Raw genomic sequence first — 27,281 nt, forward strand, 5'->3', positions numbered from 1 at the left:
TTACCTGCATTGTGCTTGGCCAGGTACTTGTCTTTATACTGTTTCTTCTTCTTGCCAAACCAGGTACAGCTGGCCTGCTGTTCCTGCTTGGTCTTCTCCATCGCTATACACGCCACGCGCCTGGAAAGAACACGCGTGCCGTCACACGTGATTCAAGCATGTGACTTTACACTCGTGAAAGGGCCGCCGCAGGGGCTCCACTCACCACTCCTGCAGCTCGGGCGAGGGGATGAGGCCCGCTGTGCCGTTCTTGGTGTTCTCCAGCTTTCCCTGCCACCAGTTGTGGTCGTCCTTGGAGATGATCTGAATGATGTCGCCCACCTGGAAGCCAATGCCGGCCTCCTTGCATGGGATGAGGTCGTCTTTCGCCGGGTCGTACTCAAACTGAGCGCGGACGTAAATCTGGAAGAGGGCGGGACAGAGAGGGACAAAAGCTACGCGCGTCAGCTGTCGGCAGAGTGGCGAAGAACAGCGTGGCAATCACAGGAGAACATATGGGAGAGAATATGATTGGCCAAGCTGCCTGTACGAGGAGGAGACCGGCTGCGAGTATTGTTAAAGTTAGAAAGACGCTCGCCGTTGAAAGACAGTAAGAGGAAAGATCAAGAGCGTGTCAGCCGAAGCAGGAAAGGGCACAAACATTTAGATAAATGAAAAGCAAGACGAAAATGATCAAACGGCCTACGCATCTTTTTTATAAAATCATTTGCTTACGCACAGACATCCACATTTCCTGTTGCCCTTCATGTCCACTCACGAACAAGATATGAAGACTGAGCCTTGATAGCTTGCATGGGATCTAGACACCACTATGATGAGGAACCGAGCCTTGCGATGGGGTGGGAGGAGCTGGGATCTACTTCTACGAAGAGTCCACTTAGAGACGTCTTACCTTGATGGACAATTTGTCCTTGATGGCGGGTCTTGAGATCTAAGGGGTTGAGAGCATCACACACACACTTACACATATAATCATGCAGTAGAAAATGTTGAGGGGCAAAAACAGAGGTGTGATGAGGGACCCACAACTGGATGCAGTTTCTTCTATATAAAAATGTACCGCAGTTTATAAGTGTGTGTGTGTGATCTCCGAGCATAATAAACGGCATGAAAGACAAGAATGGCAGAAATCAAATGAGAAATTCATTTAAGGGGAAATAATCAGTCATCTGCTCAACTGTGGAGGAAACCTTTCCAATGTTCAAGCGAGGCCAAAGCAGAGTAAAGGCCCGACACGGAGGAGCAAAACTAAATGTCTTGAAAATAGATGCGATGGCTTTAAGTGCGTGCATGCAGATTTGGACTTGTTGGGATGAGTGTTAGTTTGTCATACCAGTAGTGGATTGTAAAGCAAAGGGAGGGAGCGCACAACTGAATTGAAAAAGGAGGGCCGTCGTGGTGTAAAGGATGAGCAAATCTCACCTGGCGGCCTTTGGGCTGGATCGTTGCTGGCAGGTCCTAGTTGACAAGAGAGAAATGTTGGTGTCAGTATCTGATTTAATTTTACACGAAGGAAAAAAAAACATTGTTTGCTTTTGTGCTGCAAGTTTCCAGTTCTCTGATCCTGGCCCAGTTTTAAGCAGAGACGTACCAGGATGGAGCTGGTGACGCTGGCGTGGCCGTTTGCAGGCGACTGTCGTGACACGTCTGGCGACTCCTTCTGCAACAGAAAAACACTAAATAAATCACATTTCCCGATAGGATCTTCAAAAATGCATGCAAGTGTGTGTTTCGGGTTCTTTACCTCACAAGACATGGACTGGGACCGGTAACTGGGCACAATCTTGAAGGTGATGCTGCCTCTCATCTCCCTCTGTGCGGACAAGGGGACAAACAGCGTTACCACATCGGTCCACAAGGCAACATCTTTTGCTACAAATGCAAATCAGACGTTACGCGACACAAGCGCATGTCAGATGCTGAACAGACATAAATGATGAGAACACCGTTTTGTTAAAAGCTGCCTGCAAAAGTCCAAATGTGGAAAGCGAGGGGGAGAAAATCCGATCTGTGTGACTCACCAGCATCTTTTGGAGCTGTTCTACCGTCTGATTGGCAACGCTGATGCCATTAATCTCTCGGATCTCATCTCCTACATGCAGAGTTCCTGAAGGGGGGAAATGAGGATTTAATAAAAGGCTATGAATGAGGCTCTTGGGTGTTGAAACGCCAGCCCTTCACATAGCAGAAGTCGGAGGCAAAACCCAAGGGGTTATGGAGATGGCTCCGGGGTACAACAACTTGCATCACTTGCATTTCATTGTCGTGTCAATACCTTGTCGATGAATCATTCCACCGTGCATGATCCGGGCCACAATACAGTGATTCAGTTCGTTCATTTTCAGAGTAATGCCCTAGAACACACAGAGGGTCAGAGGTGTAACGATCACAGATCCTAACAATACCTTCCACTACATGTACAGCTACAGCATAGTCTCATCGCAGCCGATCTCAACTGCACTCTAATGCTGCGTTATTATGGTGATGCAATTACTCTAGATGTGTTGACATGATAAACTAGCCATTAGAAGGTTGGCTATAATCGTGGGATGTATTTAGTTCATTGACTGATGTGTAGTTTCATGTTCTTTTCTGTTACTTTCATCTTCACACTTCCTGCTGCTGCTTCACAACAAATGGCTGCAATACCTTTACTGTTAAGTGATTAACAGAAGGGTTGATTCAGTCACCCAGGATAGCGACCAAACGATAACTCAGTTTAAATTGTCTGTGTGCAATGCGTGGTCCTCTTGTGTCCGTACACACCATGGGCTCATCCGTGTTCTTCTGGAACTGGACCAGGCGAACCCTGGTGACGTTCTCCAGGTCCATGTCTCCGTTAGTGCTGTCTGGGGAGTCTCCGTTCAGGTAAGGGGAAGTGGGCGGGGGTGTCACCCTCAGCGCATCATCACTGTAGACCTCGTGGGCCACCACATCGTGAGTCTGCAGCAGAGCCTGGAGGAAACACAGACGATATCATTTAAATAACGCACTATGAGTCCCAGAGCCAGAAGAAGGGAAATGTGGTGGTACACACAGCATCATTAATGTGTATTTGAGTGGATCTCCCCGACACTGGGAAGAGTGTGGCTTCCACTAATCCTCTTTGGCCACTCATCATGTTACTGACACACAGCGTGTTTTTGACTGAACACATTTACTGGCTGTGCGGCCAAATGATCACATCTGCTTGTGTTCTCTGATGATGCACGACAGACATGGAGAGACCAAACAGCTGGCGCTAAAGGCTTTTGATATATGGTGAACATCAATGTGGCTGAAAGGGACAATTGTTTGTTTATATATATATATATATATATATATATATATATATATATATATATATATATATATATATATATATATATATATATATATATATATATATATATATATATATATATATATATATATATATATATATATATATATATATATTAAAAGCATCAACAGCGTGTTCGACATTGAAAACTAACAATAAGTGCATGCTAAGTTGATAACAGGAACAAAGCCTCATAGATTGTCAGGAAAAAAGTTTTTGGAAGAAAAAAAAAAAGAGGGAAAGAATACATCTGTTCCTCCCATGTGCTGCCATGCCAAAGCCCTTCACACCCATTCGGCTATCGGCCCTGTTAAATGTCTGTGGCAGCATGAAAAAACCCGGCCGGTCAGGCCGGAGAGCAAGACGGGCTAATTGGATTGAACCCAACCTAAGGCGTGACTGTGACAGCTCCAGTAAATGTCACAGCCTGAATCAGCACAGGGAGACACCTCTGCCTCTAGCTGGGCTAAATAAACGGCGGTGTCCTCCTACATTAAGCTGCTGTGCAGTTTTCGGAAGTGACAACCTGTCAAAAGAACACAACTACAAAACAACTTACATTCACAGAAATTAGAAATCATATCCTGTTGGAGATGAAAACTGCAGCCACTCAACAAGCTACGACAGCAGACACGAGTTGTACCTTTTACACGAAATCCACCACTGATTTCCTTCTGCCTCCGTTTTTCTTTTACTTTCCATGTAGGAACAATAACATCCTCCCAAATTGTTTCAGCTGTGAGACGGGCTGACAAACGGTGGCATCGCCTTCACCGCAGAACCGTACTGTCGATCCACGCCGAGGCGCTTCAGTTCTCCCCGCCACTCTAATGCTTCCCTCTCTGTTCTTTCCCCCCTCCATGTGTCTGTCCCCCGTCAAGCTCAGGTGCTAAGCAGCTTTGTGGCCGAGGGAGTTATGTGGATTGTGGATGGCACCCTGCTTCAGACACGGGAGGTTACAATCTCACACAACAAATAAGCATGCGCTACGTGCACGGGCCAAAGAAAACAGAAACCTGTCAAAGCAATGAGAATGTGTAAGTTGCTGTGTGTTTCTGTAATATCCCACCATGAAGTGTGGCTGTGTGAGGATCCTCCTGAGCTCCTTGGCCTCCATGTTCTCTGGGTAACAGGAGAGGGTTTCCAGTACCTGGAGGAGCAAATAAAGATGAGGAAAAAGAGCTGTGAATATTAAGTGAGCATAATGTACATTGATTTGGACAGGATCTAATTATGGTCATTGTATGTCCATTTATTTGCTTTGCCTCAATAGCTTTTTAAAAAAAAAATAAGCATCAACCCGTTAATTGTCCAATACTAGAAAAAGCTCTCAATTTTTTCTTTTACATTTTTAGATTAATAAACATCAGATTAGTGGTTTTAAAAGACACACACAAACTAAGGGCTCGCCCAGTTTGTGAGTTTTAAAAGGAAGATTGTGTAGGATCTGTCGGCATCTGGTGGCGTAGCAGCAAATTACAACCAACTAATTTCACATGACACAGTTTGACAAGCGTGTCCAAGAACTATGGTGGCGAAAAACATAAGGGTGCAACATAGCCGACTATCAAGAGGACCTCGAGATGGCTTCGTACGTAGATATGAGCAGCTCATTATGAGCTTAAGCTGATTCTTAGTCTCAGGTGATAAAACACTAATGAAAACATGGTTATAAATGTCATATTCTGTCCCACTAGTGCTCTTTAAATTGCCCGTTTAATTGAACAGCAGCGAGTCCCTCACCTCTTTGGCTCTCTGCACTCCGTCACTCGGAGGGTTTCTGATCTGAGGGGACGACCTGGTGTTGATTTTGTCATAAAGCTGAAAAGACAATAACCAACATGTAAGAACAGTGTTTAAAATGCCAAGTTCACTTGACAGTGAGTAGAAGGTACATGTTGGATAAATACTGTGTGCAGCGGCCTCCTGACTTGTGGTGACACCTACTGGGTGCGTTTGCTGTCACAGAGGAAGCGGTACTGATGGTGTGGCTTACTCACGTCTAACAGGGTGTGGAGGTGCTGGTCCTGGAAGACACTGTGGAGAAAGTCCATGTCCTTCTCACTGCAGTCCGTCAACGCGTGAATCTCCTCTAGACTGTCCAAAACCTGTGAAACTGCCCCTGCGCGCGCACACAAACGCACAACCACGGAGAAGTTATACACGGAAATATAGACCAAAGCACAAGCACACAGAACAGACAAGTACACCAAGCAGTCTCGACAAACATTCAACACTACACAAAATGCAAACACGGAACACGACACACACTTATCCACAAACAGGCAAAAAGAAATAACAAAAACGACAAGAAAATGAAAGACAAGCAATAGTCACAACAGAAAACACATAAAACACAAACACTCAGAACTGTTTAACCCCAAGTACCTGCTGCAACGCCCACACATGCAGCAAAACCAGAGAAACAGCAGTACACAGCATCAATACAACATCAGAGTCTCTTCAAAAAGTCATTGTGTGGATGATGGATTGGGACTAGTACGCCCAGGAAAAATGCAGAATATTAATATGCAAAGTGCAAAAGGTATGCGGTGGAAAATGTGGAAAAATAGGTTCTCACACAAATTAAACTTGTATTGTATGAATTCTAAAAATCTTTAAATAAATGTGTGGCTTAAATATGAAACAAATCTGCTCTGTGACAAGATAAGAAGAGGTGACATGTTTTGATGACACTGATATGTTTGAACCCACATGCTGATCCTCGAATGACCACAGCACCGATGAGTGGTATGAGAGATGATTTTACGCCACCGAGGAATGACCGAGTTATTCGCGTGTTATATTAGTCCATCCCCTAAACTTTCTAAGCGCTTACAAGAGTATGTGTCAGATTTAGAGACGGCTCGACATAATGGATGAAAAATGAAGATGGCGAACATGAAATCACATTTACAGACGTGTATAATGCCGGGCTAATAATGAGGCTTCGGTTCAGCTATTATTACTGTGAGGCGTGAAAGAGAAACGCTAGAGGAGAAAACACAATTTAACCCGTTACTAACTTTGGGAAAACCTTGTTATAGGTCCGTTTACATGCATCGTATTACTCCAATTCAGGAAACTAATTTCCTATAATTGCTTTTGCAGCCATGTACAGATCAATCACTGCTGGTGACTAGAGGCTTATTAAATACACATTGCACTCCTTGAGGACAAAAATATTATACTTTAAATGACTGCCCCTTTTGAAAGAATAAAATACAAAAATAATCTCTGAAGAATTGAGTCACAATTCAATAAGATCTGACCTCGTCTGTTACCCGAGAAGCGACCCACGGTGGACATTCCTCATGTGGTCGTCTGGCTTTTATTACTTTCCAGGTTTTAGTATTATTTCCCCATCGCAACATTTATTGTCATATACTACGTAACGGCGCGGATGGGTGGAGTGTTTTTTTTCCCCTTTTATGTTTTGTGTTCCCCTTTTATAAGTCTTGAAACATACCAGACAGAAGAGAAAAGGTGACTGCCACCTGCTCCCACTCTCTATGGCAATTACTCAGCAACGACCTTCACAGAACTTTCAGACAATTCACTGACAAGGCTGCGGCCTTCAAACGTTGAGGAGCCGTAAAGCTGCCCTGACGACAGACTTCATCAGTTAACCCTCAACATCCCTCTTTGAGACACACAGCAAACCTGATTATGATGGAAAATCCCATTGTTATCCCCTAAACCTTTGTGTTTTGGCTTTGTGCGTCTAATATGTCGTTAATCTGTGTTTACAGAGCTTCCTGCAATTGAAATAATGAATATGCATGTAAACAGTGTCATCTTTACGCAAAGAATTTGGATTACCGGCACAGTCGTGGAACTATATCGGGTTTTCCGAAAAACAACAGAACACGTGGAGGAAAGCATTTTGGAGGATTAGGACCCCACATTGTTTAACACTCGCGATGCAGCGAAAAAAAAGAAGAAAGAAAGCGAGTGATGATGTCATGGTATCACACAAAAGAGTCTATGGGTGGGGCGAGGGATACGTACTTTCAGCAGCTAGCAGTCCTAGAGACAGCACAGCAGAGAAACAACACCAAAGACAGAGAGGCTGAGATTAGAGGAGGTGTTCTGCGACTGCGGACGCAGAGTTCAACCCCTCACAATGACAGAAAGAGGAAGAAGACAAAAGGCAGACAAGAGAGTCAGCGGGTGGGTCGGTAATAAAAAGGAGGCAGAGGGGAAAGAGCAGCAACAGAGAGGAAGAACTATCAGCAAAATGCAGCCAAATCTATGAATAATCTGCCAAGCTGCTGCAAGCACCTACACAAGTCTATGACCGGCAACATGTCTCGAGGCCTGCAATGGCAAAAATTAAACCAATCACCAGGATGCATGACTGCTGCAGACTGCTAGCCTTAGTGAAAAAAAGTACATGTCAAAAAAGGCAGATATGGCTGCGGCGGCTACACATAAACCGGAGCCGAAAAAAATGCAAGGAGCTTAGCTCGTTGCACTGATTCATGGGCCGATGATGCATGACGCTGCTCGTATGCGATAAGTTTATGACGGCAACACAAGTGATTTATATATGCTGATAACTGCCGGCAGGCACAGCCTGCAGTCTTCTTATCAGGGGGAAGTGAAAGTCTGTGGCTGAGACAGGGAAGTGGGCCTGTTGGGCAACATCTGTCTCCATCTGAACAGAGGAAGGTCTACACAGACAGCTGGAGATCACATTAAGGCTGGAATAGAAACCATGAGAACAGAAACTGGGCTAGAAAGTGAATTTGTTCATCGGTGCAAATGCATGTTTCATCATTGACCTTGCATGACACAGTGGAGGTAAATATGTCGGGAGACCAAACTCTTTATTTGTACTGCACAATTATTATTGTCCTTTAGGTTACATTGTCTTTAACTCAGTGCTGCTCCTTCCTGCACAAACCAAAAGCTAAATCCCTCTCGGTATAAATACATTTCCCCACACTGGAATAGTGCTCTGTTGTGTGATTTACCTGAGGAGGTGGGGTCATCTGAGAAGTCGTGTAGCTCCTCTGGAGGGTCGCCATAGTAGGAGTTAAACTTATGGCTGGAAACAGCTGCCAGCACTGCACCCTGGGATACAGAGTACGGAGAACACGGCTGTTACATGACGTCTCAACAGAGCCCCACGTTGTGGGGTGTAAGTACACGTTGTTTATGTGTTTGTGTGTGAGGCCTTCAGAGGACCGGTCTGTTGAGCATCTTGGAAAACATTTGACAAGAAATTAATCTGGGTCATCAGACGTAGCTGCAGAGGAGGAGACACTTCCTTTCATCTCTGACTCAACCGCGTTGAATCTTTCAACTCTAGAGTTTAACATCAATGCAGCGCTGACCTTCAGCTTCCTCCTGGCGTTGAACTTCCTCAGCTGCTCTACCGTTTCAGGCAGGTGGATCTTGTAGGCGTACCTGTCCCTCTCCTACACACACACACATGCACCAAAACACACAGAGATCTGCATTAAGCACGTAGAACACACATAAGAGCAGAAGTGCAACGGATGTGAAAGCAGAGCTGCGGTTTTGAGCAGAAGTGTTCTTTAGTCAGCATGAGTCAGGCCAAAGGTCAAATAATAAATGCCCACATCACACCAAATGTCGGTCGCTTTCATAAAATTTAACAGGACGACAACCTGCTGAAGTTGGCAGCATCTACAGTGAGATAGCTACCATCCATCTCTAGCAGCGCTGTGTGTGTGTGTGTGTGTAGGTGTGTGCGTGTGTGTGTGTGTGTGCGATCTTGCCTTCAGCCAGGGGTGGTTGAGTGCCTCGTACACGGTGATCCTCTCGGCGGGGTCCAGCATCAGCATGCGCCTCACCAGGTCCTTGGCGCTCTCCGAGATGTGGGCCCACTGGCGGGGGTTCATCTGAACCAGCACACACACCCAAACACGCAGACACACACAAGAGGACACTTTGAGACGCATGTATTGCAGTGACCGCCAATGTAACTCGGGAGGATAAAGGTTTGTGTGCGCACGCTCCCCTCGACGAAAGATACTTTATCAATCCCTGTTTAGACTATAAATACCTATAATGTTACTGTAAAACCAAGTCGCAGTGTTGGTACAGCTTATATTTTATTTTTTCAGAATGAAATCTGTGAATTCAGCAGCAGCTGTTTAGCAGCAGCTTGGTGGAAGACACCACAGTGTCGTGCATCAAGCTGCCTGCAGTGAATGCATCTGCCAGGGATTAGTGCACCAAGCAGGAGATTCATACTCTCTGTTGAAAACAGGGAACGTTAAACAGACCGATCAGATTGTTCATCACCTCTTTTGTAAAGAAGAGACGAAGGCAACTACTGCCACTCGCTCAAACATCAACTAAGGAATATACGTGATGAGGTGATGGTAGCTCTGAACATTAATTACATAATCAGGGCTGTATTGAAACATGTCTTGTTGGCAAGATGACAGGAAAGGAAACCCATAATACACCTTGAAGACACGATTGTAATAAACTGCGACTAAAGGGGCCCAGCTGCGGCGCACACTAAAGGACAACGGCTTCATCTCGTAAATCAGCTCCTACCTTGTATTTCCCCTTAATGATGGCCTCGAACAAGCGCTCCTTGGTGCCGTAGAAGGGGAGGCAGCCAGAGAGGAGGATGAAGAGGATGACTCCACACCCCCACACATCCACCGGCTTGCCATAGGGCTCTCTCTTGACTACCTCGGGGGCCATGAAGTGGGGTGTGCCCACTCGGCCTGAGGAGAGAGGAAAGAGGGCTCGGTTTAAGGGTGACGAGGGGGTTTTAGTGTTCATGGGGAAAAGGGAAATCTGAGGAAAAAACTTTGGGATTCATGTGTTCATTGTTTAGTCACAATGACGTGTTACAATGATGTGGAGAGAAAGCCAGCTATGTGTGTATGCAACTAAATAGAGACCTGTTTTCTAAGTCTGAGGTATAAAAAAGGAAGAAAAAAGGACAAAGGGTCCTACTGTACCTCCAGCTACTAAACCAGACTCTCCCAGCTGGATTGCCACTCCAAAGCCACCGAGCTTGACTGGAGCAGAGTTCTCCTTTGAGCCCAACAGCACACAGTGAGGCTGCAGAGAGATAAAAGAGGTCAAACACTGGATGGAGGAGTTAAACAGTACATTTACGGTCCATATATTTCGACAGGGACAATCCTCGTGAGACTTAAACTCCATTTACTCTTTAAACTGGAAGAGACAAACCACACAACCAACATGTGACTTGTTCTTCTGACTAACAAAAGGAAAAAAATGCAATTTACAGTAACCGTGCAGAGCATTGCTCTTTGTGCAAAAGTGCAAGATTGGATCTTGCGCTTTGTTCGACTGGTTAGAAAGCCTCAGTTTCACAATAGCGAGGCATCGTGCGAGTTAAAAAAACCACAATTCAACAATGATGCAAATTCTTGCCCCAGGAAGAAGTCTGTTTGTCTACAGACCTCTTCCTTCTTCGCAGCATTAAGTGAGAGACGTGGCTCTTGGTGAAAAATGAAGATCAAGGTGCTCGTGATAAATTGTCGCTCCAATTCAACCTTTGATGCAACTTACAACAAACGAGAGAAGTTTCAGCAAATTAAAATTCCTTGAATTTGTGGCGGTGCTTTAAAACTCTTGAGTTAATCTTTTTGTCCTCTTTTTAAAAAGGACAAGATGGAATGGAAAGAGATGTAGGCTGCGACCCAGACCGGCTGAAGAGTTACATATTGCATTGTTAAGCAAAATTAATTGAAATGTAGGAAGACGGGCAGCAGATAGGTAGGAGACCCCCTGAACTACAGGGTAATACATATCTCGGGTATTCCTTTTTTATGAGTCAGCATGTATGTTTTAATTTAGTGCATTATGTCTGCAATATTGTTTTCACACCAAGCCCCATTTATATGGGACTAATGTTGCAGGCGGAGGCCGTTAATAAAACACTTGCTGTGCTTGCAGGGTCTTGTCTCCAAATGGATTTTTTGTTAGTCCTTCACTGGACTCGTAATTGGTATTAATTAATTCAGTTTAAATAAAGTATTAAACCAATTCCAGAAACTTTATCCTGCGCAGGGCAGAACTGGTCATGTGACGGATGAAGCTCAGGAACAGAGTGAGAGTGTGGTGGGCTCACTTCCTGCCTTCAGCCTTCTCATAGCGGTGGGGCAGAAGATGCAGGGGCGTGGTGGATGTGGACTGAGGCGGTGCGAGATCAGAGAGACTCAGTTAGAGGAAGGAGAGAGAGAGAGAAAAAAAAAAGAGGTAGAGGCACGAGCGCCAGCAGACTAAACACATTTTGAGCGCGTGAGAGGAGAGTTCAAGAAGTCTTTTCAAGCAAAGAGAGGACGACGGGGAGGAGCAGACGCTGTCAAAGGGATGTAAAGAAAGAAAAGAAAAAAATAAGTGTGCAGGATTTATGACTCAGACTGAAGAAAAAGGTGAGCGAAGGACAAGGACTCTTTTTGCATAATATCATATAAGAGTACGTTTTTTTTTAAATTTTAAAACAAATTACAGTTTGATGGAGGAAAAAAACTAAAAGCACTCTGGATCGCTGTGCTCCCACACCTCCGTGCACTTTTCCAAACATTTAAACCAGAGGCTGCACTGAAGTCTCTACACCGGGAATATTTGACAGTGAGTGTTTTTGCCTTATTTCAAAGACCTGTGTGTGCGTGCGTCGACCCTCCTGTGCATTGTTTTAATACCCTGGAACTGGAACTTATGAGTGAAATAGGCATAAGACCTTCAGTGAGTTACGAGTCCGGCTCCCAGCCGTGAAAAACTAAATCTATAACTTACAGGAAGCAAAAATTGTTGTTCAGAAGGCCTTGATCTATTTTTGAACAATATTCAATAAGCGGCTCCTGGAGCTCCTCTTTTATGCAGGTATCTTTTACGTCAATAGCTATAATTTCCATTTCCCACCGAGTATTAAATGTGTGACCTTTAAAACTACAAGCCACGTATTACTCACCTGTCGGTGTTACTCATAAAATACGTAAATGCAAGTTTCACAGCGAGAGCTTTTCTTGTTTTTAATGCCAGCTGTTAAAATGAATCGGCTTGTTCAGTGAACCAACTGTTTTTTTCTTCTTTTTCAGAGCCGAATGATCGACAACCCTGAAGTTCACACTCCTCAGCCACAATGACCACTTTCACTTCCTTCCCCTTCATTTCCTCAGCCCCGACAAACTCCTCTCTTCCTTCCGCGACTTCCTCCTTCTCACTTCCCATGTCACCCTTCTTCTCCTCCACCTCTCTTCACCCTTCCTCCTCCCCGTTGTCCACCTCTTCCCTGAACCACACTGAGTGTTCGTTTAACGACGACGCCCTCCGTCTGCCGCTGGCAGTCCTCTACTCCCTGATCTTCGTCCTCGGCCTCATGGGTAACCTCTTCGCCTTATGGGTCTTCCTGTTCCTGCATTCAAGTCGCAACTCTGTGCGGGTGTTCCTCATCAACTGTGCCGTGGCGGATCTGGTCCTCCTTGCGTGCCTGCCCTTCAGGGTCTTCTACCACCTGAATGGGAACCAGTGGGTTCTGGGCTTTGTGGCCTGCAGAATGGTGGGGAACCTGTTCTATATGAACATGTACATCAGTATTACTCTCCTGGGCTTCATCAGCCTGGACCGATACGTGAGGTTGAAGGGGAAGGGCAGAGCGCGGAGAGGCGTGAGGCTGACGCTGTGGGGCCGCAGCCGGCCGTGGAGCTGGGTGGCATGTGGGGCCCTGTGGAGTCTGTCGCTGGCGGCACTGGTGCCCATGATCGCCACAGTGGAGGACCAAGAGCGCTCAGACCAATGTTTCCAGTACAAGCCGCGCAGCAGCAAAGCCAAAGGGAAAGCCTACTTCAACGCGGTGCTGGTGCTGCTGTTCTGGCTCGTCTTCGTCATGCTGGTGGTCTCCTATGCCAAGATCGCGTCCCGGCTTCTGAGGGTGTCCCGGGACAAGCCGGACCTTCCCAACGCGCAACGGTACGAACGAACCGCCAAGAAGTCCTTCTTCGTCCTCTTCCTGTTCACCGTCTGCTTCGGGCCCTACCACGCCTTTCGGCCCGTCTACATCCTGTCCCAGCTCAGCGACGTGGGCTCCTGCGACTACTTGCAACGGGTGGACCGCACCAACGAGGTGATGCTGTTGTTCTCCGCCTTCAACAGCTGTCTCGATCCCGTCATGTACTTCCTGCTATCCGGCTCGGTGCGCAAAACCGCCCTCCGAGCACTTGGGCACCGACTCGGCAACCGGCTCGTCTTCCTGAACGACGCGACGTCAAACAGCTCGACGACGGAGTTCAGACGACCGTCTACGCCGACAGCTTTCCCCAACTCGAGACTGAACACCCCCTCAGCCACCCCCAGGACAAGCATCTGCGTCATCAACTCCACTCTCCACTGCACGGGGCTGATCACGCTCCCTCCTACTGGCCCACAGTGATCCCAATGATGACACGGGCCTGAACACTGGCAGAAGAATTTGACAAAAGGCGGACTGGTTTGACTAATTCTGTCAAGCTGAGCAAAGCATTACTACACTTACTTCCTACTTCTGTTAAACAAATATGGTGTACTACCGAGCTATTCTTACTGCGTCGGCTTCTGAACACCTGTGTCGTGTGGGAGCCATTGTCTAAATTCTAGTCGTTTAATGCCCGAGTGAAAGATTGAAGATAACGGTTGTGTTGAAGGAGATGCACTTCAGTGACAGCAGCTTTGTGCATGAATGCAGTGCGTGTATGTGATCAGAGAAAAAGAAGTTCAAGTGTGTGTAGTGGTATCGAGTGTAAAAAGGAGGAAACCGTGGTGTATTAATATTGTTTTTACGAAAGAAACTTAGACTCAAGTGTCTACTTGAACATCATGTATGTTGAATAAAACGAGTGGGTTTGATCTGTCAAATGTATTCATTAATTTCACTGAAAACTAAACTGCACTCTTTGTGAATTGTTCCGGAGTTCAAAGCCAACCATCTGGCACTCCCAGAGTTAAAACAAGCCTGGCGGTAATGTGCCGTTTCACTCAGGTTTGACCCACCAGCACACGGTGCACTGAAAACAAGGCTGCGCTGATCCCTCTGTCTGGTAGCAATTCGGGACTGCTCCATCTGGTCTAATGGTGCGCGTGTGTGTGTGTGTGTGTGTGTGTTAGGTGCCTAATCCTGTTGGACTCACTGGGTGATGCTAATCTGACGATAAGAACTCTTAAAGGCCTGACCTGGCATTCGACACAACCCAGCGTGACTCACTGGTTCACAAGAACTAGAAGAACGAGAGGGGCTTCCACAGCCACACAGGAACTATCAATTAATCACTCGATACAAAAAAGGTTTCAGTTCATCAGAGATTGAGAGACAGCGGTGGTTTCAGAAGCTCCAGGAGATAGACCTCACCTTTACGTCGCGATGAATCACATTGTTGTCGTGGCAGTACCGAAGAGCCTCCAGAATCTGCCTCATGTAGTGACTTGATGCGCAGGAAGCAGAAACAGACGGTTTAGGGCAGCCACAAATTGTTGTTTATTTCAGGCTTCATTAATATTTAATATGTTCCTGTCCACAGTTCAGACTGCGCGTCCTACCTGGCCACCGCTTCGCTGTACACAAACCCGGCATCGGCTCGCTTCACAATTTCGAAGCACAGGTCTGCTCCATCCATACTGAGAAGAGCGGGAGAAAGAGAGAGAAATTAAGGTTTCTACCGATTATAGATAAGAGTCCACTCAAGAGCCCCTCTCAGAATAGTGTGGAAAAAAAGGTGCATAAAACGACATCCGTCAGGGAGCCATTTTATGACCCGCTGTCACAGGCTTGAACATATAGGCACTATATATCTTCATTATCGCGCTTTTCAACCAGCAACAATCCCCGAGGCCGCTTTCAGGGGGATACGAGATACAGATTCACGACATAAAACCCACACAGAGGAAACCATTAACCAGGCGAGTTGATTAAGAAAATTATATCTACAACAAATGCCTGGAAGGAGAAGCAGAGGAGAGCTGATTCTCTCATGTCTCGTGTGGATTCACAAAACTCTGACGCAGGGCTGCAATTTAAATAAATCTGTCAAGTTGCGGTACAATTTTGTTGCTCGCTGCCATAAAACAGGTTTTTATCATTTCAGGACTTGTAATTTATAATAAAACTGATAAGGTTTCAACCCTTAGAATGAAAAATACCACTACAGTTACAAATAGTATAGAGCGGGGGGGGAAGGGTATTATTAATTCATAACTAATATTTTATAGCATGATCTATTTCCAACAAAACATATTCAATTAATACTTGATATTCTAACCATGTGAAAATCTTGTCACACATGCCTATAACCACAAAAATGAGCGGGCTCGTGGCGTTAAAGTGTGAAATTATAACATTCAACCATCTGCAACTGGCTGGTTAAATTTAGTCTGTGGCGGTGAGAATGGTCTACTTCATCAAAAGTATTCAGCAGCTGAGCAGAAACCGTGTGGCAGGCAAACTGATCAGCAGCTGTGGTGGAGGAGAAAGAAGAACAAGGTGTTTCCTGTTTTCCTTGAGAACAAAAAATTAGATCTAATATCAAAGACCTAAAAAAAAAAAAAGGTGCAATGTGCACACGTTAGGTAAGAAGGACGCCGACAGACTTACAACTCAAAGACCATGTAGAGCATGCCGTCGGAGCTGTAGGTCTCCAGCAGCTCCACGATGTGGGGGTGCTTCAGCATGTGGCAGATGCTGGCCTCCCGCTTCAGATCTGGCAGAGAGAAACGAAAGATGATGACAGTCTTCACGTCTAACGATTATCTCAAAAATAATATTAATAAACAGCGCCGCTAGCTTGAAGAATCAAACAAACGTAATGTAAATCATGATTTCTCCGGAGCACACTGAAACATTCTCGCCGATTCATCTTTTGAATTTGTCAGAGGTCAAATTTCACAGTGAACTTCCTCCACTGATTCATTCAGGGACTTTATGTTCCTCATAGCATCAACAGCGCCAGTGTTGAACATCTGAAACTCCTTGTAGGAAGATTTGACATTTTCTATTTTGTGCTCCTAAATGTCAGAACTGATGAACTAATATGGCTTTGTGCCTCACCTAAAATAAATATGTATAAATATTAGATAATGAAGATCAGAAAAGTGTTCATGGAGGCGGTGCTATGTCACTAAAAACACGTTACAGTGACAAACAATATCCCATAACCTGCTTTGTTCAGAATGGTTGAATCAATAGTATCTGCATTTGAAATTAGTGCCTTTGTTGAATTTAAACTAGACATCAGATGTCCTCTAAGTGAGAACATTGTTAATTTAAGGAAAAGAAAGACAGCTCCTCTGCCGCTCATTTGTGGTCGGTTGGTGCCTCCCTAAACCGTTTCCTGTCCCTAGAGGGCGAGTTAAGGAGAGGAAAAGCAGCGAGGACATGCCCTGCAAGCCCTCCTCCTCTTCCTCCTCCCTCGACAGACATGCCATGACTCAACTCCGCCACCAGAGGGAGGTACGTTTCACTTCCACACACAGAGGAGATCCAGTCTGTGGAGATGACAGAGTAGAGGTGAGCGTTCACATGCTGCTGGAGCCGAATGACAAGCGGGATGACATGCTGGTGTCGCGCAGGCAGACAAGTGACTCCAGATGTGGGTTTGCTTTTAAATCGCACATCTGGCTCCCGCTCATTAACGCCCTCCCCTCATTATCATGTCAGATCTCACTGCAAATACAATTACGGCGGGAGCGTTGCTCCCTCTCTTCTCTTTATGAAAATAGAAACGACAACTGGAGAGGCGAGTGGTAAAACATTTAACGGCGAGTGCGGAGAGAGGCTGACAGACATAATGTGGTGTTGTCGAGTTCCTCACTCCATAAAAACCTAATTTACACACTCCACTCCCCATCTGCGAGTCTAGTTTGCTTGTATGTGTGTGTGTGTGCCCATTGTGTCGTGACAGACCAGTATCATTATGCAACGCGGGGAAATGATGCTGTGTCCCCAACTACAGAGCCCCCATTCTACTGTTCCTTTCCTTTCATCATCTCCCTCTCCTCTTTTACGCTCGTCTTCGGGCCCGTCTCATTGGAGTGTCCATTCTTGAGCGCAACAATGCTGCCCAGTGTCCGCCGCGGCAACGAGGAAAGCACTCCAACAGAGCGAGGGAGCCAGAGAGGCCTGGAAGCATCTGAATGAAAGCAAAGCCGGCCACTGGGCCTTCTCCAAAGCCATTCTTGCACGGAGGGGTTTCATCATTTCCCTTGCATCTTATGGAGATCACACTGATAAGTAAAAGAAATGCTCGGCCACGCACCGGTGTTTTTAGTTTATTTGGAGATACCGATGGATTTCATTTCTATGTACTAACAATACACAACGACTGCTAATGTATTGTTCGAAACTCATGAAGCTCTAATGTTGATTGAGAGAGCCGACTCGTTCACTCTAAATTCATCTTTATTAAATCCTAAAATCTCTCCCTCGTTTATTTGGTCAATACTCCCAAACTCTTAATTACTCCATTAATCATTTGCTCGTCCACCTCCCACACCACACGTTCTCTCACACAAAATTAATCCATAAATGTGAATGTTGTTAGCTTGTAGCAGCTCTGCCTCTTTTTCCTTTTCACTCACATTTATGCTGACGCAGATTCCCTCTCAGGTCCCAGAAAACCACTCTCCCGGTCTGGCTGCGCTCCAGTTCCCTACTGTGCCACAGTGAGTGTTCACTTGCATATTTCTTCATCTGTGACTTTTTTTATGTCAGAAATGAGGGTGTCAAAACGGTAGTTTCCTCTAACCTCAGGTGAAACTTCCCGTTTTCCAGTCTCCCTTACTCGCTGTGAGAACTTCGGGAAGAATACATAATGCATGATAATAGTTTCATAATAAACGTTTGTGCATCCGCCAACTACTTCTCTCGCAATGATGACTGTTAAAGACGGATAATTTGTAGAGCTGAAACGACTCTTCTCTTCTAATCTTTGTTGGTTTTTTTGTTGCACAAAACAAGCCACTTGACTCAGACATTTAATAGATCTTTTGAATAATCAAAATAATAAAATCTACAGATTTGTTCTCATGGAAATCACAAGTTGCCCTCAACACTTGTTATGAGAGGTAAACAATGTCAGAAATTGTGTTTAATAGTCCATAAATTTACATCACTTATTCCACACAGCCTCACTTTAACAGACGGAGACTCGTTATCTTTTTAGAAGGATTTTTGATACAGACTGTTTACTTTATTATTAAATAAATGAGTTGTTCTCCATAGAGTAAGTCAGAACAATACTCAATACAAAAAGCCCTTTACGACCTTTCAATTCCAACAAAGAGCCCAAACATTTCTTACAGTGATGTGAAGGAAACAATGCATTGTTCTCATTCCATCTATCAATCACAAGCAATAACTCATATCTATTTGACTACTTGTACATCCTGCTGGACGGGTGAACTGTATTTGGTAGATTTTAATTTTTAAGTGAATACATTTCGGTATGATGAGAACATTCATACAGACGTCCCAAACCTCCACATCTACAGTTTCTCCTCGCATGGGTCATTTCCTTGTCTTGCTGTTATTGGCAACAAGTCTAATCTCTGACTGGGGCATCACAGATGGCACATCGTGAACGCCAACATGAGCCCCACACACACACACCTAAGATCTGCATCTCTTTTTTTAAGACAAACACGCACACACACGCACACCTCAGCATGACAGAGCACAAAACCACATGGTGAGACGTGGCGTGCTTCAATATCTCTCACACACACACACACACACACACACACACACACACACATGCAGCACCACCACACAAGCGGGCCAACGAAGGCAGTTCCAGCATATTATTCATCTGGGTGAGCGTGCATGTGACATTATGCCCCATTTATTTGCGTGCGAGAACGCAGCATACACTCTGTGTGCTATCTGATCCAAACAGTAACGCACAGCAAAATTCGGTCCCACTTTTCGAAGATGGATGCGAGCCTGTTTAGATTGGTCTCTGTGACTGACAGCCATCGTCTTCTGTCCCGAGTTAGATTCTAACCCCATCCATCTGGTGCTCCTCCACGTGCACGGCAAACAAAACGCCCTCGGATTTAAATTGCAGCCGCGGCTCGCTGCCCAGTCTGCTGCGTTTCTCACCTTCCGTGCTGAGGCCGGGGCTGGAGGTGAAGCTGGCCACGTCGACGATCTTTACGGCGAACTGCTGGCCCGTGTCCCTGTTGATGCAACGCCTCACCACGCTGAAGGGACCCCTGCAACACAGACATGCCAGGTTAGCGACAGACGCAAACAAAAACACACCAAACCTCTGTGCACAGTACAGGATTTCTTGGATTCAAACAAGTTAGCACTTTGCAGAAGTGCATACATACAAAACGCACACATACCAGCTGAACGCAACGGGCTAAGGCAATGCCATTTCTGAAACTATATTCTGGATTTACAGCGGGTGGTTAGCAAGGCATCGTAGTCGTGCCAGTGGGAATTATAGAGCAGTGGTGTGCAGCGCAGCTGTAAAAGCTAAAATAAAAGCTTTATTATTATAGAGACCTGAGCAAGGGAGACCTACCCAACTGGGTTTATTTCTGGACGAACTGGGTGGCAGATATTGTGAGGTTGCATTTCTTAATCTAGACGCAATGGGGCTGACAGGACAGGAAAACATGCGTTCTAGCTTCCACACGTGTCCAACCGGATTCTCCAGATTTTGAATTAAGGAGATAGCCCTGTTCATATGTGGTGCAGATCTGAGATATTCTAGTAGGATTCTCTGTGTGTGTAAAAACAGCTCTGTAGCACAGAAACACTTAGATAATTAGACAATTCCCAGAGAAATATTTTAACTCATTATGTGATCCTTTCTGAAAACATAACAAACAATGCATCGTGATACATTACCTCTTTATTGATGTTTGTTGCTATGATGAATGACTTATGAGACTTCTCTTTAGCACAAACTCTGGCAAAGGGCCTGAAATGCCTTTTCAAATTCTGTGGATAAGAGCTTGATAAAACAACTGATATCCGTTGGTAAGGTCAACCAGCAGAGGTCAACACCAAAAGTATCAGTTGAAAACATTGCGAATTATTAGTTATTATGTGTTCTTATTGTGCATTTCATTTATAATTATTTTTGGCCATTTAAACAGATGTATAACATCCAATAGTTTGCACAACTCTGGACCTTCCTACAGACCTTCCTTGAGTATTTGCACACAGTCCGAGCCACACTGAAGGTACTGCTCAGATAGACATAAAGTCCGGTCCATGCAGAAACTATAAGACCCTGTCGTTTAGTCTCGCGGGTGCATATGATAATTTTTTTGCAAAATGCCCAAGCGCCAGTGAGCTGAGACACTTGCGCATTTTGTGTCTCCTAGCCCACAGAGTTACATACACACAGCCCTGCCGTGTTACAGCTGTCTCTACATCTCTCAAAGGCGGAACCAAATGCTACCGGAGACACACAAACAGATAAAACACACACACACACACACACACACACACACACACACAGACACACACACAAAGACCCATTTTGCTAAAGCAAAGTCGCGGGCCGGCCATCAAAAGTTGGCTTCACTAAATTAGCAAATTAAAAGTAAAAGCTATTTGGTTTCAGTGTGCTGGGAGTGAGGGGCTGCAGCTGATTTGCGCTCACGTTTGTCTTTCACATCTGCTGTAATGATTAACCCATACAAACAAATACAGGCAGCATGTGCACAGCCTGGGCCAAGACGGCCGTAAAACACAACATTCTACCCTGCAGGGTTCACACGAATCCTGCAAATTATCTGACAACCCCACTGACCTCCACCCCCCCTTGCGTGGATGTGCCAGAACAGCTGTGTTCCCCATCAAAGAGAGGGCAGTAGATGCGTGGGAAGCTTCTTGGGTGCATGTTGGAGCTTCTGACGCGTTGTACTGGGTCAAGAAACTCCCACTAACTCCACAACTGTCCACCGTATGTCATAAGAAAGTCCTTGGTATTAATTTTCAGATATAAATCCTTTATTACATGTGTTTATACGAAGCTGGAGAGTCTCAGATCTGTGTTTGACTGGTGGAGTTAAGTTAGAGTTTGCAACCACAGGGATACAATGATGTAGTGAGGGTAAGGCCATCTGGCACTGATCTAATGTGTGTCAATAAAACTCATTACCGCCATTAAGCAATGAGGTGGGGTTGGGTGAACCTGCCAGATTTTATGCATCAACCCCATTTGTAATCTTGACTGTCATTTCAAGGGAGCTGCATGGAGAATCAATTCCCCCGAACGGGGCCGTTTTCTCCAACAGTTGTGCATCGCGTTGGGGGCCGCTATTTAATGTAATAAATTAGGATGCAATTCATCTCACCTGGAAAACAATTTGTTTCCAAAGACCATTTTGTCATGTACAGTAACAATTATTAAAAAAAGTATTATAAGCAAACAAGCATAAGAGAGCCAGCGTGTGTTTGAGCGTGAGGAAGCAGAGGCCGCATGCCGTACTGACATCACCGCAGCTGTGCTGAGTGGGCTCATACAAAACGCCCACACATGGCTCACATCCGACAGCGGCAGTCATCAAACATTAGCCCAAAGTGGCAATCTTTACAGAGTGCTCCGAGGCTCATTTCAAGTCTCGGCTCTATGTAAATCAAAGACTGAATATTAGGTGCATTTTTTCAACATCCAGTGCTGGCTATATGCCAAATTTCCTCTCAGGTCTTTTTTGTGCCTTTTCTCTCTTTCTCTCTCTTCAACAGGGACGGGACACATCTGGAGCGGCAGACTCAACATCACCAGCCCTTCTCTCCTGAGAGCAACCATCTTTGCTTAAAGCAGCACTTTGCTCTTTAGCTGAGGTCAGCAGCGAGCATAATTCACTTGGTTAGTCGCTCCTAAGAAATATATTTTTGTTTGGGGGGGAGAGTTTCACAGGTCGGCAAACTATTGGTGGCGTTCCCCATCTTCATCCGCAGCCAAGTAAATGGCGTCTCATCTGGTCCGCCACGTTGTACATCACCTACATACGGTGAGTCCACAGCAGTCATTTGAATCCTTTACTCAGTACCCATTGCATTATAGCTATGATCAACAACACAGTGAAATCAACAGCAATAGGTACAGAAATTGGAATCCACCCATTCATGGCCACTGACGTAAATAATATAAATTGGCATCATTGCACTTTCGAAACAGCAAATTTCTTGTGATGCCCATGGATGCACAGAGCCGACAATCGCCTGTTCCTAAATTCGTACAAAGGCACGTGCTTTGAAAATGGAGGGAAACTACTTCAAAGGGATTCCCAGCTAAGTGCCGTTTGCCCTGCTGCCCAAAATGAGCCCGAGTGCCAAGCTGTTAATATCACAAGTTAAACAAAGTTCAGTGGTAGCACTGAATGTCTGAGCAGCAACAATAATCCAGAGTGCTTACTTATGCAAATTAGAGATCCCTTTGAATATTAGTAGTGGGAATTAGTATTCCGGTTGCAAATTGAAATTTAGAGCAGAGATGCCCTCAGGAGGTTCTAAAGCTTTGGCAGAAACCCCTTTCCTCTACATAAATAAACCAGAAAAGGATCCAGGTTTTGTTTGAACCACCATTTGAAACTCTCTGGCCTTGTAGTCTGAGGAAAAGATTCAACTTTACACCATCCATTCACATCTATTGATCTGTGTTTGGGCAACTCACAGGAGCGTATACTGCACATGGGAAAGAAAGTGCAACAGAGAGTGTTTTAGTACTAGTAAACAATTAAAGAATGCCATACTACATCAGCGAGGCAGTCCACACAGCCCGAGAGCTGGCACAGGTATCACAAACATATCAAAACGCAAACATATTTTCCAGTTCAAGTCAAAGACAACCTGAGAATAATCTACATTTTACAGAGCGAGATGTCACAAACTGACATCTGCCCCTGTAAAACAGATGGGATGATGACACATTCAATAATGTGATACTTGTATTGATCCCAGCAGGAATTCGGTGTCAGGAGATGCTTGCCGAGCCGGAAGCTTCAACGGTGAGTTTCTTCAGCATATTCACATACACGAGAGAACCTGATACATTCTGCTTGTTAAACTAGCTTGAAGCGACTAAAACATCTGATCAGTGATACTTAGGATGTTACTTTACGTAAAAGATAAGCGATAAACTGCAGCAGATGCTACTCGTGGCTTAACAACTTGGCTTTCTTGCAGCAAAGCATTGTGTGGAAGATTGGATTTGCTGTGGTGGGGGAAACTTTCATTACACCACCAAAAAACTATCAAACAACGAAAGAAGATTTCAGATGTGAAAGTGTCGTCCAAGCAATTTCATTATCCAAATCAGACGAAGCCAGAAGGCTGATAACTTCATTGGTTTAGAGTGAGTCGCACATCCCAATCTCCTTGGCTCTAATGAGCACCCCAGGGCTGACATAAAGAGCACTGTGACTCCAATAGTGCTTCTCAACAACCCAAGTCCTATTCAGACGGAATCATTATAGACAGAAATGGATTAAATTGCTTCAGCGCTTTGCCAACGCTCCAACGAGAGCTGAAATCCCCAAAACAGGCCTGTGGTTAGTGCATTACGTTCCCATCACGTCATTATCACGTATTTATTTACTCTGTAAACTACAAAACATATAATGAGCGGGGCCCGCACGGCCCACGCCCGTCCTGTAGCTCGTGTCATCTTTCACCACCGTTAATCCAGTAAGAAGTTGAATTGACACCTGACCCGTTTGATCTCCCTCTATTGAAATAAGTCTAGTATGACCACAGGGGAGCTGAATGAACATTTACATGCATGAGCTGTAAAATCAGCCGGTCCCCGTGCGTCTTTACAGCCACGCTACACAGACATATGCAGCTCTGGCTGTTGCCATGCAACTATGAGCCCTGATGAATCAGGGGTCTGACTTGCTAAAAGTTCAATTTTGGGGACTTTTTGTTCTTTGGCTCTCAGTTCTGAAACCTTGCTCGGCTCTCAGCGCTGCCTGCGATGCAAAAAGCACGTCTTTTCTATCGAAAATAATGAGAAGAGGGAAGCGGCACCGTGAGGAGACGATCCCACTGGACGAGGAGCCCACGATGGTACTCGAGTGTGTGCTCACACGGCACCTTACAAACAATCTACACTCTTTATAGTTCTAGACTATCAGCAAATCAAGAAGACACCATCAGGGGAATAAGATCAAACAAAAAATGTCAACATTGCTTGACCCGCAAAAAAAGATCATCCAACAGAAATTACTAACCGTCTTTCGGTAGAAAGCACCCTAAACATGACTCCCTTTGCAAACCGAGTTCAGATGATTACTGAACAACCATGGCGTCCCCAATGCTCTCAATCCCACCCAGCCCGGCTGCTCCTCTCGGACACAAGCCGATCAGGGACAATTAGACAACTTCTTTGAGCAACAATAGGAGGAGGGCCGGACGGGATAATAGGGTTTATGTACAAGTTTGAAAGGAGCCGAGGTCAAAGGTTAGCAGGAGACACGCGAGAATACAACAGCACCGAGAACATCCAATAATGTGGAGACAAATCACCATGACATTATAGGTCAGGAGGTGAAGGACTAACTAGTTGTTACAAAGGGGATTACCGTATTATACCCACTGTCAGTCTAAATTTGTGTTTTTAAAGTAAGTGTGGCCTGTGATCAGACGCTGATGAAATGTTATTCTCAATGCCAGACTATATATACATTTTTTTTAATCAAGTTCAAAAATATTTTGTGTTGGCTCAATATTTCTGAGCCAATAGACATATCAAGGATTCACTCAAAACATTTTCATTGACGTGGATGAACAGGGGGAAAAAAGACTGAATTATGAAGGCCTGGAGGACGTCTTAGTCGACACTATATTCTCAATCCATATTATTCATGCTTTCCCCTTGTATGCCTAAATGGCCTGGCCGCTGCTACAAAATGTACTTTTGCTAAAATGTAGACGCAGGAATAGTCTCTAACCAGAAAGGCAACACTGAACCGGCTCTTTAACAGAGGTTTCCTGTGGCTACAAAGCATTTCTATTTCAAATGTTAATTAATTAACATCCCTCAGGTTTCAGCTGTCTGCCGTGTTGTCCACTACCGACAGCAGTGCTACTGGTACAACATGTGCTTAAAAACAAAGTGGGAGATGGCAGAGTGCTGCAGTCAATGCCTGCTGGCATTATTTATATCCTTAGCCTCAGGGCCATCCCATTCCTAACTCCACTTGTCTCCATTGATCTGCCTCAGTCTCCCTTCCCCTCTCCTCCCACCTCATGGCTGAAGGAAAATGCCCCCCTCTTTTTCCTGCAAGACATCCCAAGACACCAGGACTCAACACACTTGATCCATCAACTGCAGTTTCACAAAAGATAGGATGGCAGGCTCGCAGGATAGGAGGGATGTTCTGGTCTTTTCTGTGACATAATTGTGGCATGTGTCTTCTTTGCAGAAGCTGTTCGCTCATGTGCAACTCTTCTCCTGACCCGTCTGGACAGTGAGATCGTACACAAACGCTCAATAAGTATTGGCGAACACTGTATTTCTTAGTGTTTGTTTACATCTGCAGGGAACACCAAACTTACGAGGTTACCACATTTGTACTACAAAACGCAGCGTGGTCGTATCAAACTCTACGTGCAGGATACACAGGCAATGCTAATGATCGCAGAAGATACATTATATAGTAGCTGTCCTCTATAGCACATCTTTGGGGATCTCTGCTCATCTGATAGCTGAGGTTGGATGAAGCAAACTATCAAAAATATAGAAATATTGTATGATCCGAGACTGGGGCCGAGCCAAGTAAACATGTTTTCATCCGTCATTCTCTGCGGCCTGTGGATTCAGCTTAACTGTAGTTACCGCCTTCATTGATTTGTATTGACTAAATTGGGGCGACTGTGTCTCAGTGGTTAGCATGCCCATCTTTCAATCAGTGGATCGGTGGTTCGAGCCCCGGCTCCGTCAGTCCCTGTCCTTGAGCAAGACACTTAACCCCATTGCTCCCCGTTGCTGTGTCTACGGTGTACAGAGCAAAAATGTGAGTCGCTTTGGATAAAAGCGTCAGCTGAATGTAATGTAACCATCATTGAACTGTGCAAACTTGAAGATGGTTTGCACCACCGACTCTGGCTCCACGTCCCATGAGGTGCTGAGGTACTGGAACCACCATCAATTAGTAACCAAGACAACAGGAAATCCCAGGATATAGAACAGGGCCGGAGGACATGGAGAGAGTGTGCCTCTTTCCCCTAGAAATAACTTAATGGACCTTCAGCGGGAGTGGGGGACTTACTGGTATCCCAGGACTGTGATGGGGCTGTCAGCCTTCCTGGATCTCTTCCAGCAGGAGTTGTGCACTGTGTCCAATTTTGAATATTTACGATACCTTGAACCTTCGCCTCTCCGGCTTCAGTTAGTCTCCTGGTTTCTATGAAAACATCACTACCTCACCAGCATATCGAAAAAAAGTTCTCCCCTGACTGACACATTTTAGGAGTGTGCATATGCAGGTTTGGCTGCCACCACACAGGGGGACGGGAGGAGGAAACCCCTGCAGACATTTTAGATGTGCAGCCTTGATGATTCTTCCACATGCGGGACGACTGTGGCTCAGTGGTTAGCATGCCCATCTGTCAATCATGTTTTTATACTGTTTTTATACACGGAGCCCCGGCTCCGCCGGTCCCTGCCGCGTCCTTGAGCAAGACACTTAACCCTGAATTGCTCCCTGTTGCTGTGTCTACGGTGTACAGAGCAAAAAAATGTAAAATGTAAGTCGCTTTGGATAAAGTCGTCAGTTAAATGTAATGTAACGTATCCGTGTCTCATGCCCTGTCCTGCCATGTCAGCTAGGAATGAATGTATTTACCAAAAGTAAATAAACGGCAGACAAACAGCAAGAACTTTGGGAGTTTTTCCAACTGTAGGGTATGAGTAAAATAAGGTAGAAGAACACCAAGGCCTGTGCCACTCCACCTGCAGGCACAGAAGTTAATGCACGAGAGACATTCCCACAAAAC

General features: G+C 45.2%; 2 protein-coding genes across 14 annotated transcripts in view; one reads left to right on the forward strand and one right to left on the reverse strand.

The window, feature by feature from the left end:
* Positions 1 to 27,281, reverse strand: part of LOC137794229 (peripheral plasma membrane protein CASK-like) — a 34,155-nt gene that overhangs the window by 5,464 nt on the left and 1,410 nt on the right. For 2 of the 13 annotated variants that reach the window (XM_068590936.1, XM_068590934.1), the window contains exons 2-23: positions 19,416 to 19,528; positions 15,912 to 16,017; positions 14,861 to 14,938; positions 14,673 to 14,745; positions 10,279 to 10,381; positions 9,861 to 10,038; positions 9,073 to 9,211; positions 8,665 to 8,748; positions 8,302 to 8,401; positions 7,334 to 7,351; positions 5,323 to 5,447; positions 5,066 to 5,143; positions 4,392 to 4,472; positions 2,767 to 2,955; positions 2,276 to 2,354; positions 2,022 to 2,107; positions 1,745 to 1,813; positions 1,592 to 1,660; positions 1,423 to 1,458; positions 893 to 931; positions 206 to 402; positions 5 to 120 (exon numbers count right to left, since the gene is read on the reverse strand). In XM_068590936.1, the coding sequence (XP_068447037.1) occupies positions 5 to 120; positions 206 to 402; positions 893 to 931; positions 1,423 to 1,458; positions 1,592 to 1,660; positions 1,745 to 1,813; positions 2,022 to 2,107; positions 2,276 to 2,354; positions 2,767 to 2,955; positions 4,392 to 4,472; positions 5,066 to 5,143; positions 5,323 to 5,447; positions 7,334 to 7,351; positions 8,302 to 8,401; positions 8,665 to 8,748; positions 9,073 to 9,211; positions 9,861 to 10,038; positions 10,279 to 10,381; positions 14,673 to 14,745; positions 14,861 to 14,938; positions 15,912 to 16,017; positions 19,416 to 19,528 (2,156 nt within the window). The remainder of the gene's footprint in view (positions 1 to 4; positions 121 to 205; positions 403 to 892; positions 932 to 1,422; positions 1,459 to 1,591; positions 1,661 to 1,744; positions 1,814 to 2,021; positions 2,108 to 2,275; positions 2,355 to 2,766; positions 2,956 to 4,391; positions 4,473 to 5,065; positions 5,144 to 5,322; positions 5,448 to 7,333; positions 7,352 to 8,301; positions 8,402 to 8,664; positions 8,749 to 9,072; positions 9,212 to 9,860; positions 10,039 to 10,278; positions 10,382 to 14,672; positions 14,746 to 14,860; positions 14,939 to 15,911; positions 16,018 to 19,415; positions 19,529 to 27,281) is intronic. The other 11 variants (XM_068590943.1, XM_068590941.1, XM_068590946.1 and 8 more) reach the window with 9 other exon arrangements.
* On the forward strand, positions 11,440 to 14,174 carry LOC137794231 (probable G-protein coupled receptor 34). The gene is made up of 3 exons (XM_068590948.1): positions 11,440 to 11,724; positions 11,804 to 11,923; positions 12,391 to 14,174. The coding sequence occupies exon 3, from the start codon at positions 12,435 to 12,437 to the stop codon at positions 13,719 to 13,721; it is 1,287 nt and encodes a 428-aa protein (XP_068447049.1). The 5' UTR covers positions 11,440 to 11,724; positions 11,804 to 11,923; positions 12,391 to 12,434; the 3' UTR covers positions 13,722 to 14,174.

The sequence above is a fragment of the Clinocottus analis genome, unplaced genomic scaffold (genome assembly GCF_023055335.1).
Source record: "Clinocottus analis isolate CAN_PGR_092001 unplaced genomic scaffold, fCliAna1.0.p SCAF_24, whole genome shotgun sequence".
NCBI lineage: Eukaryota > Metazoa > Chordata > Actinopteri > Perciformes > Cottidae > Clinocottus > Clinocottus analis.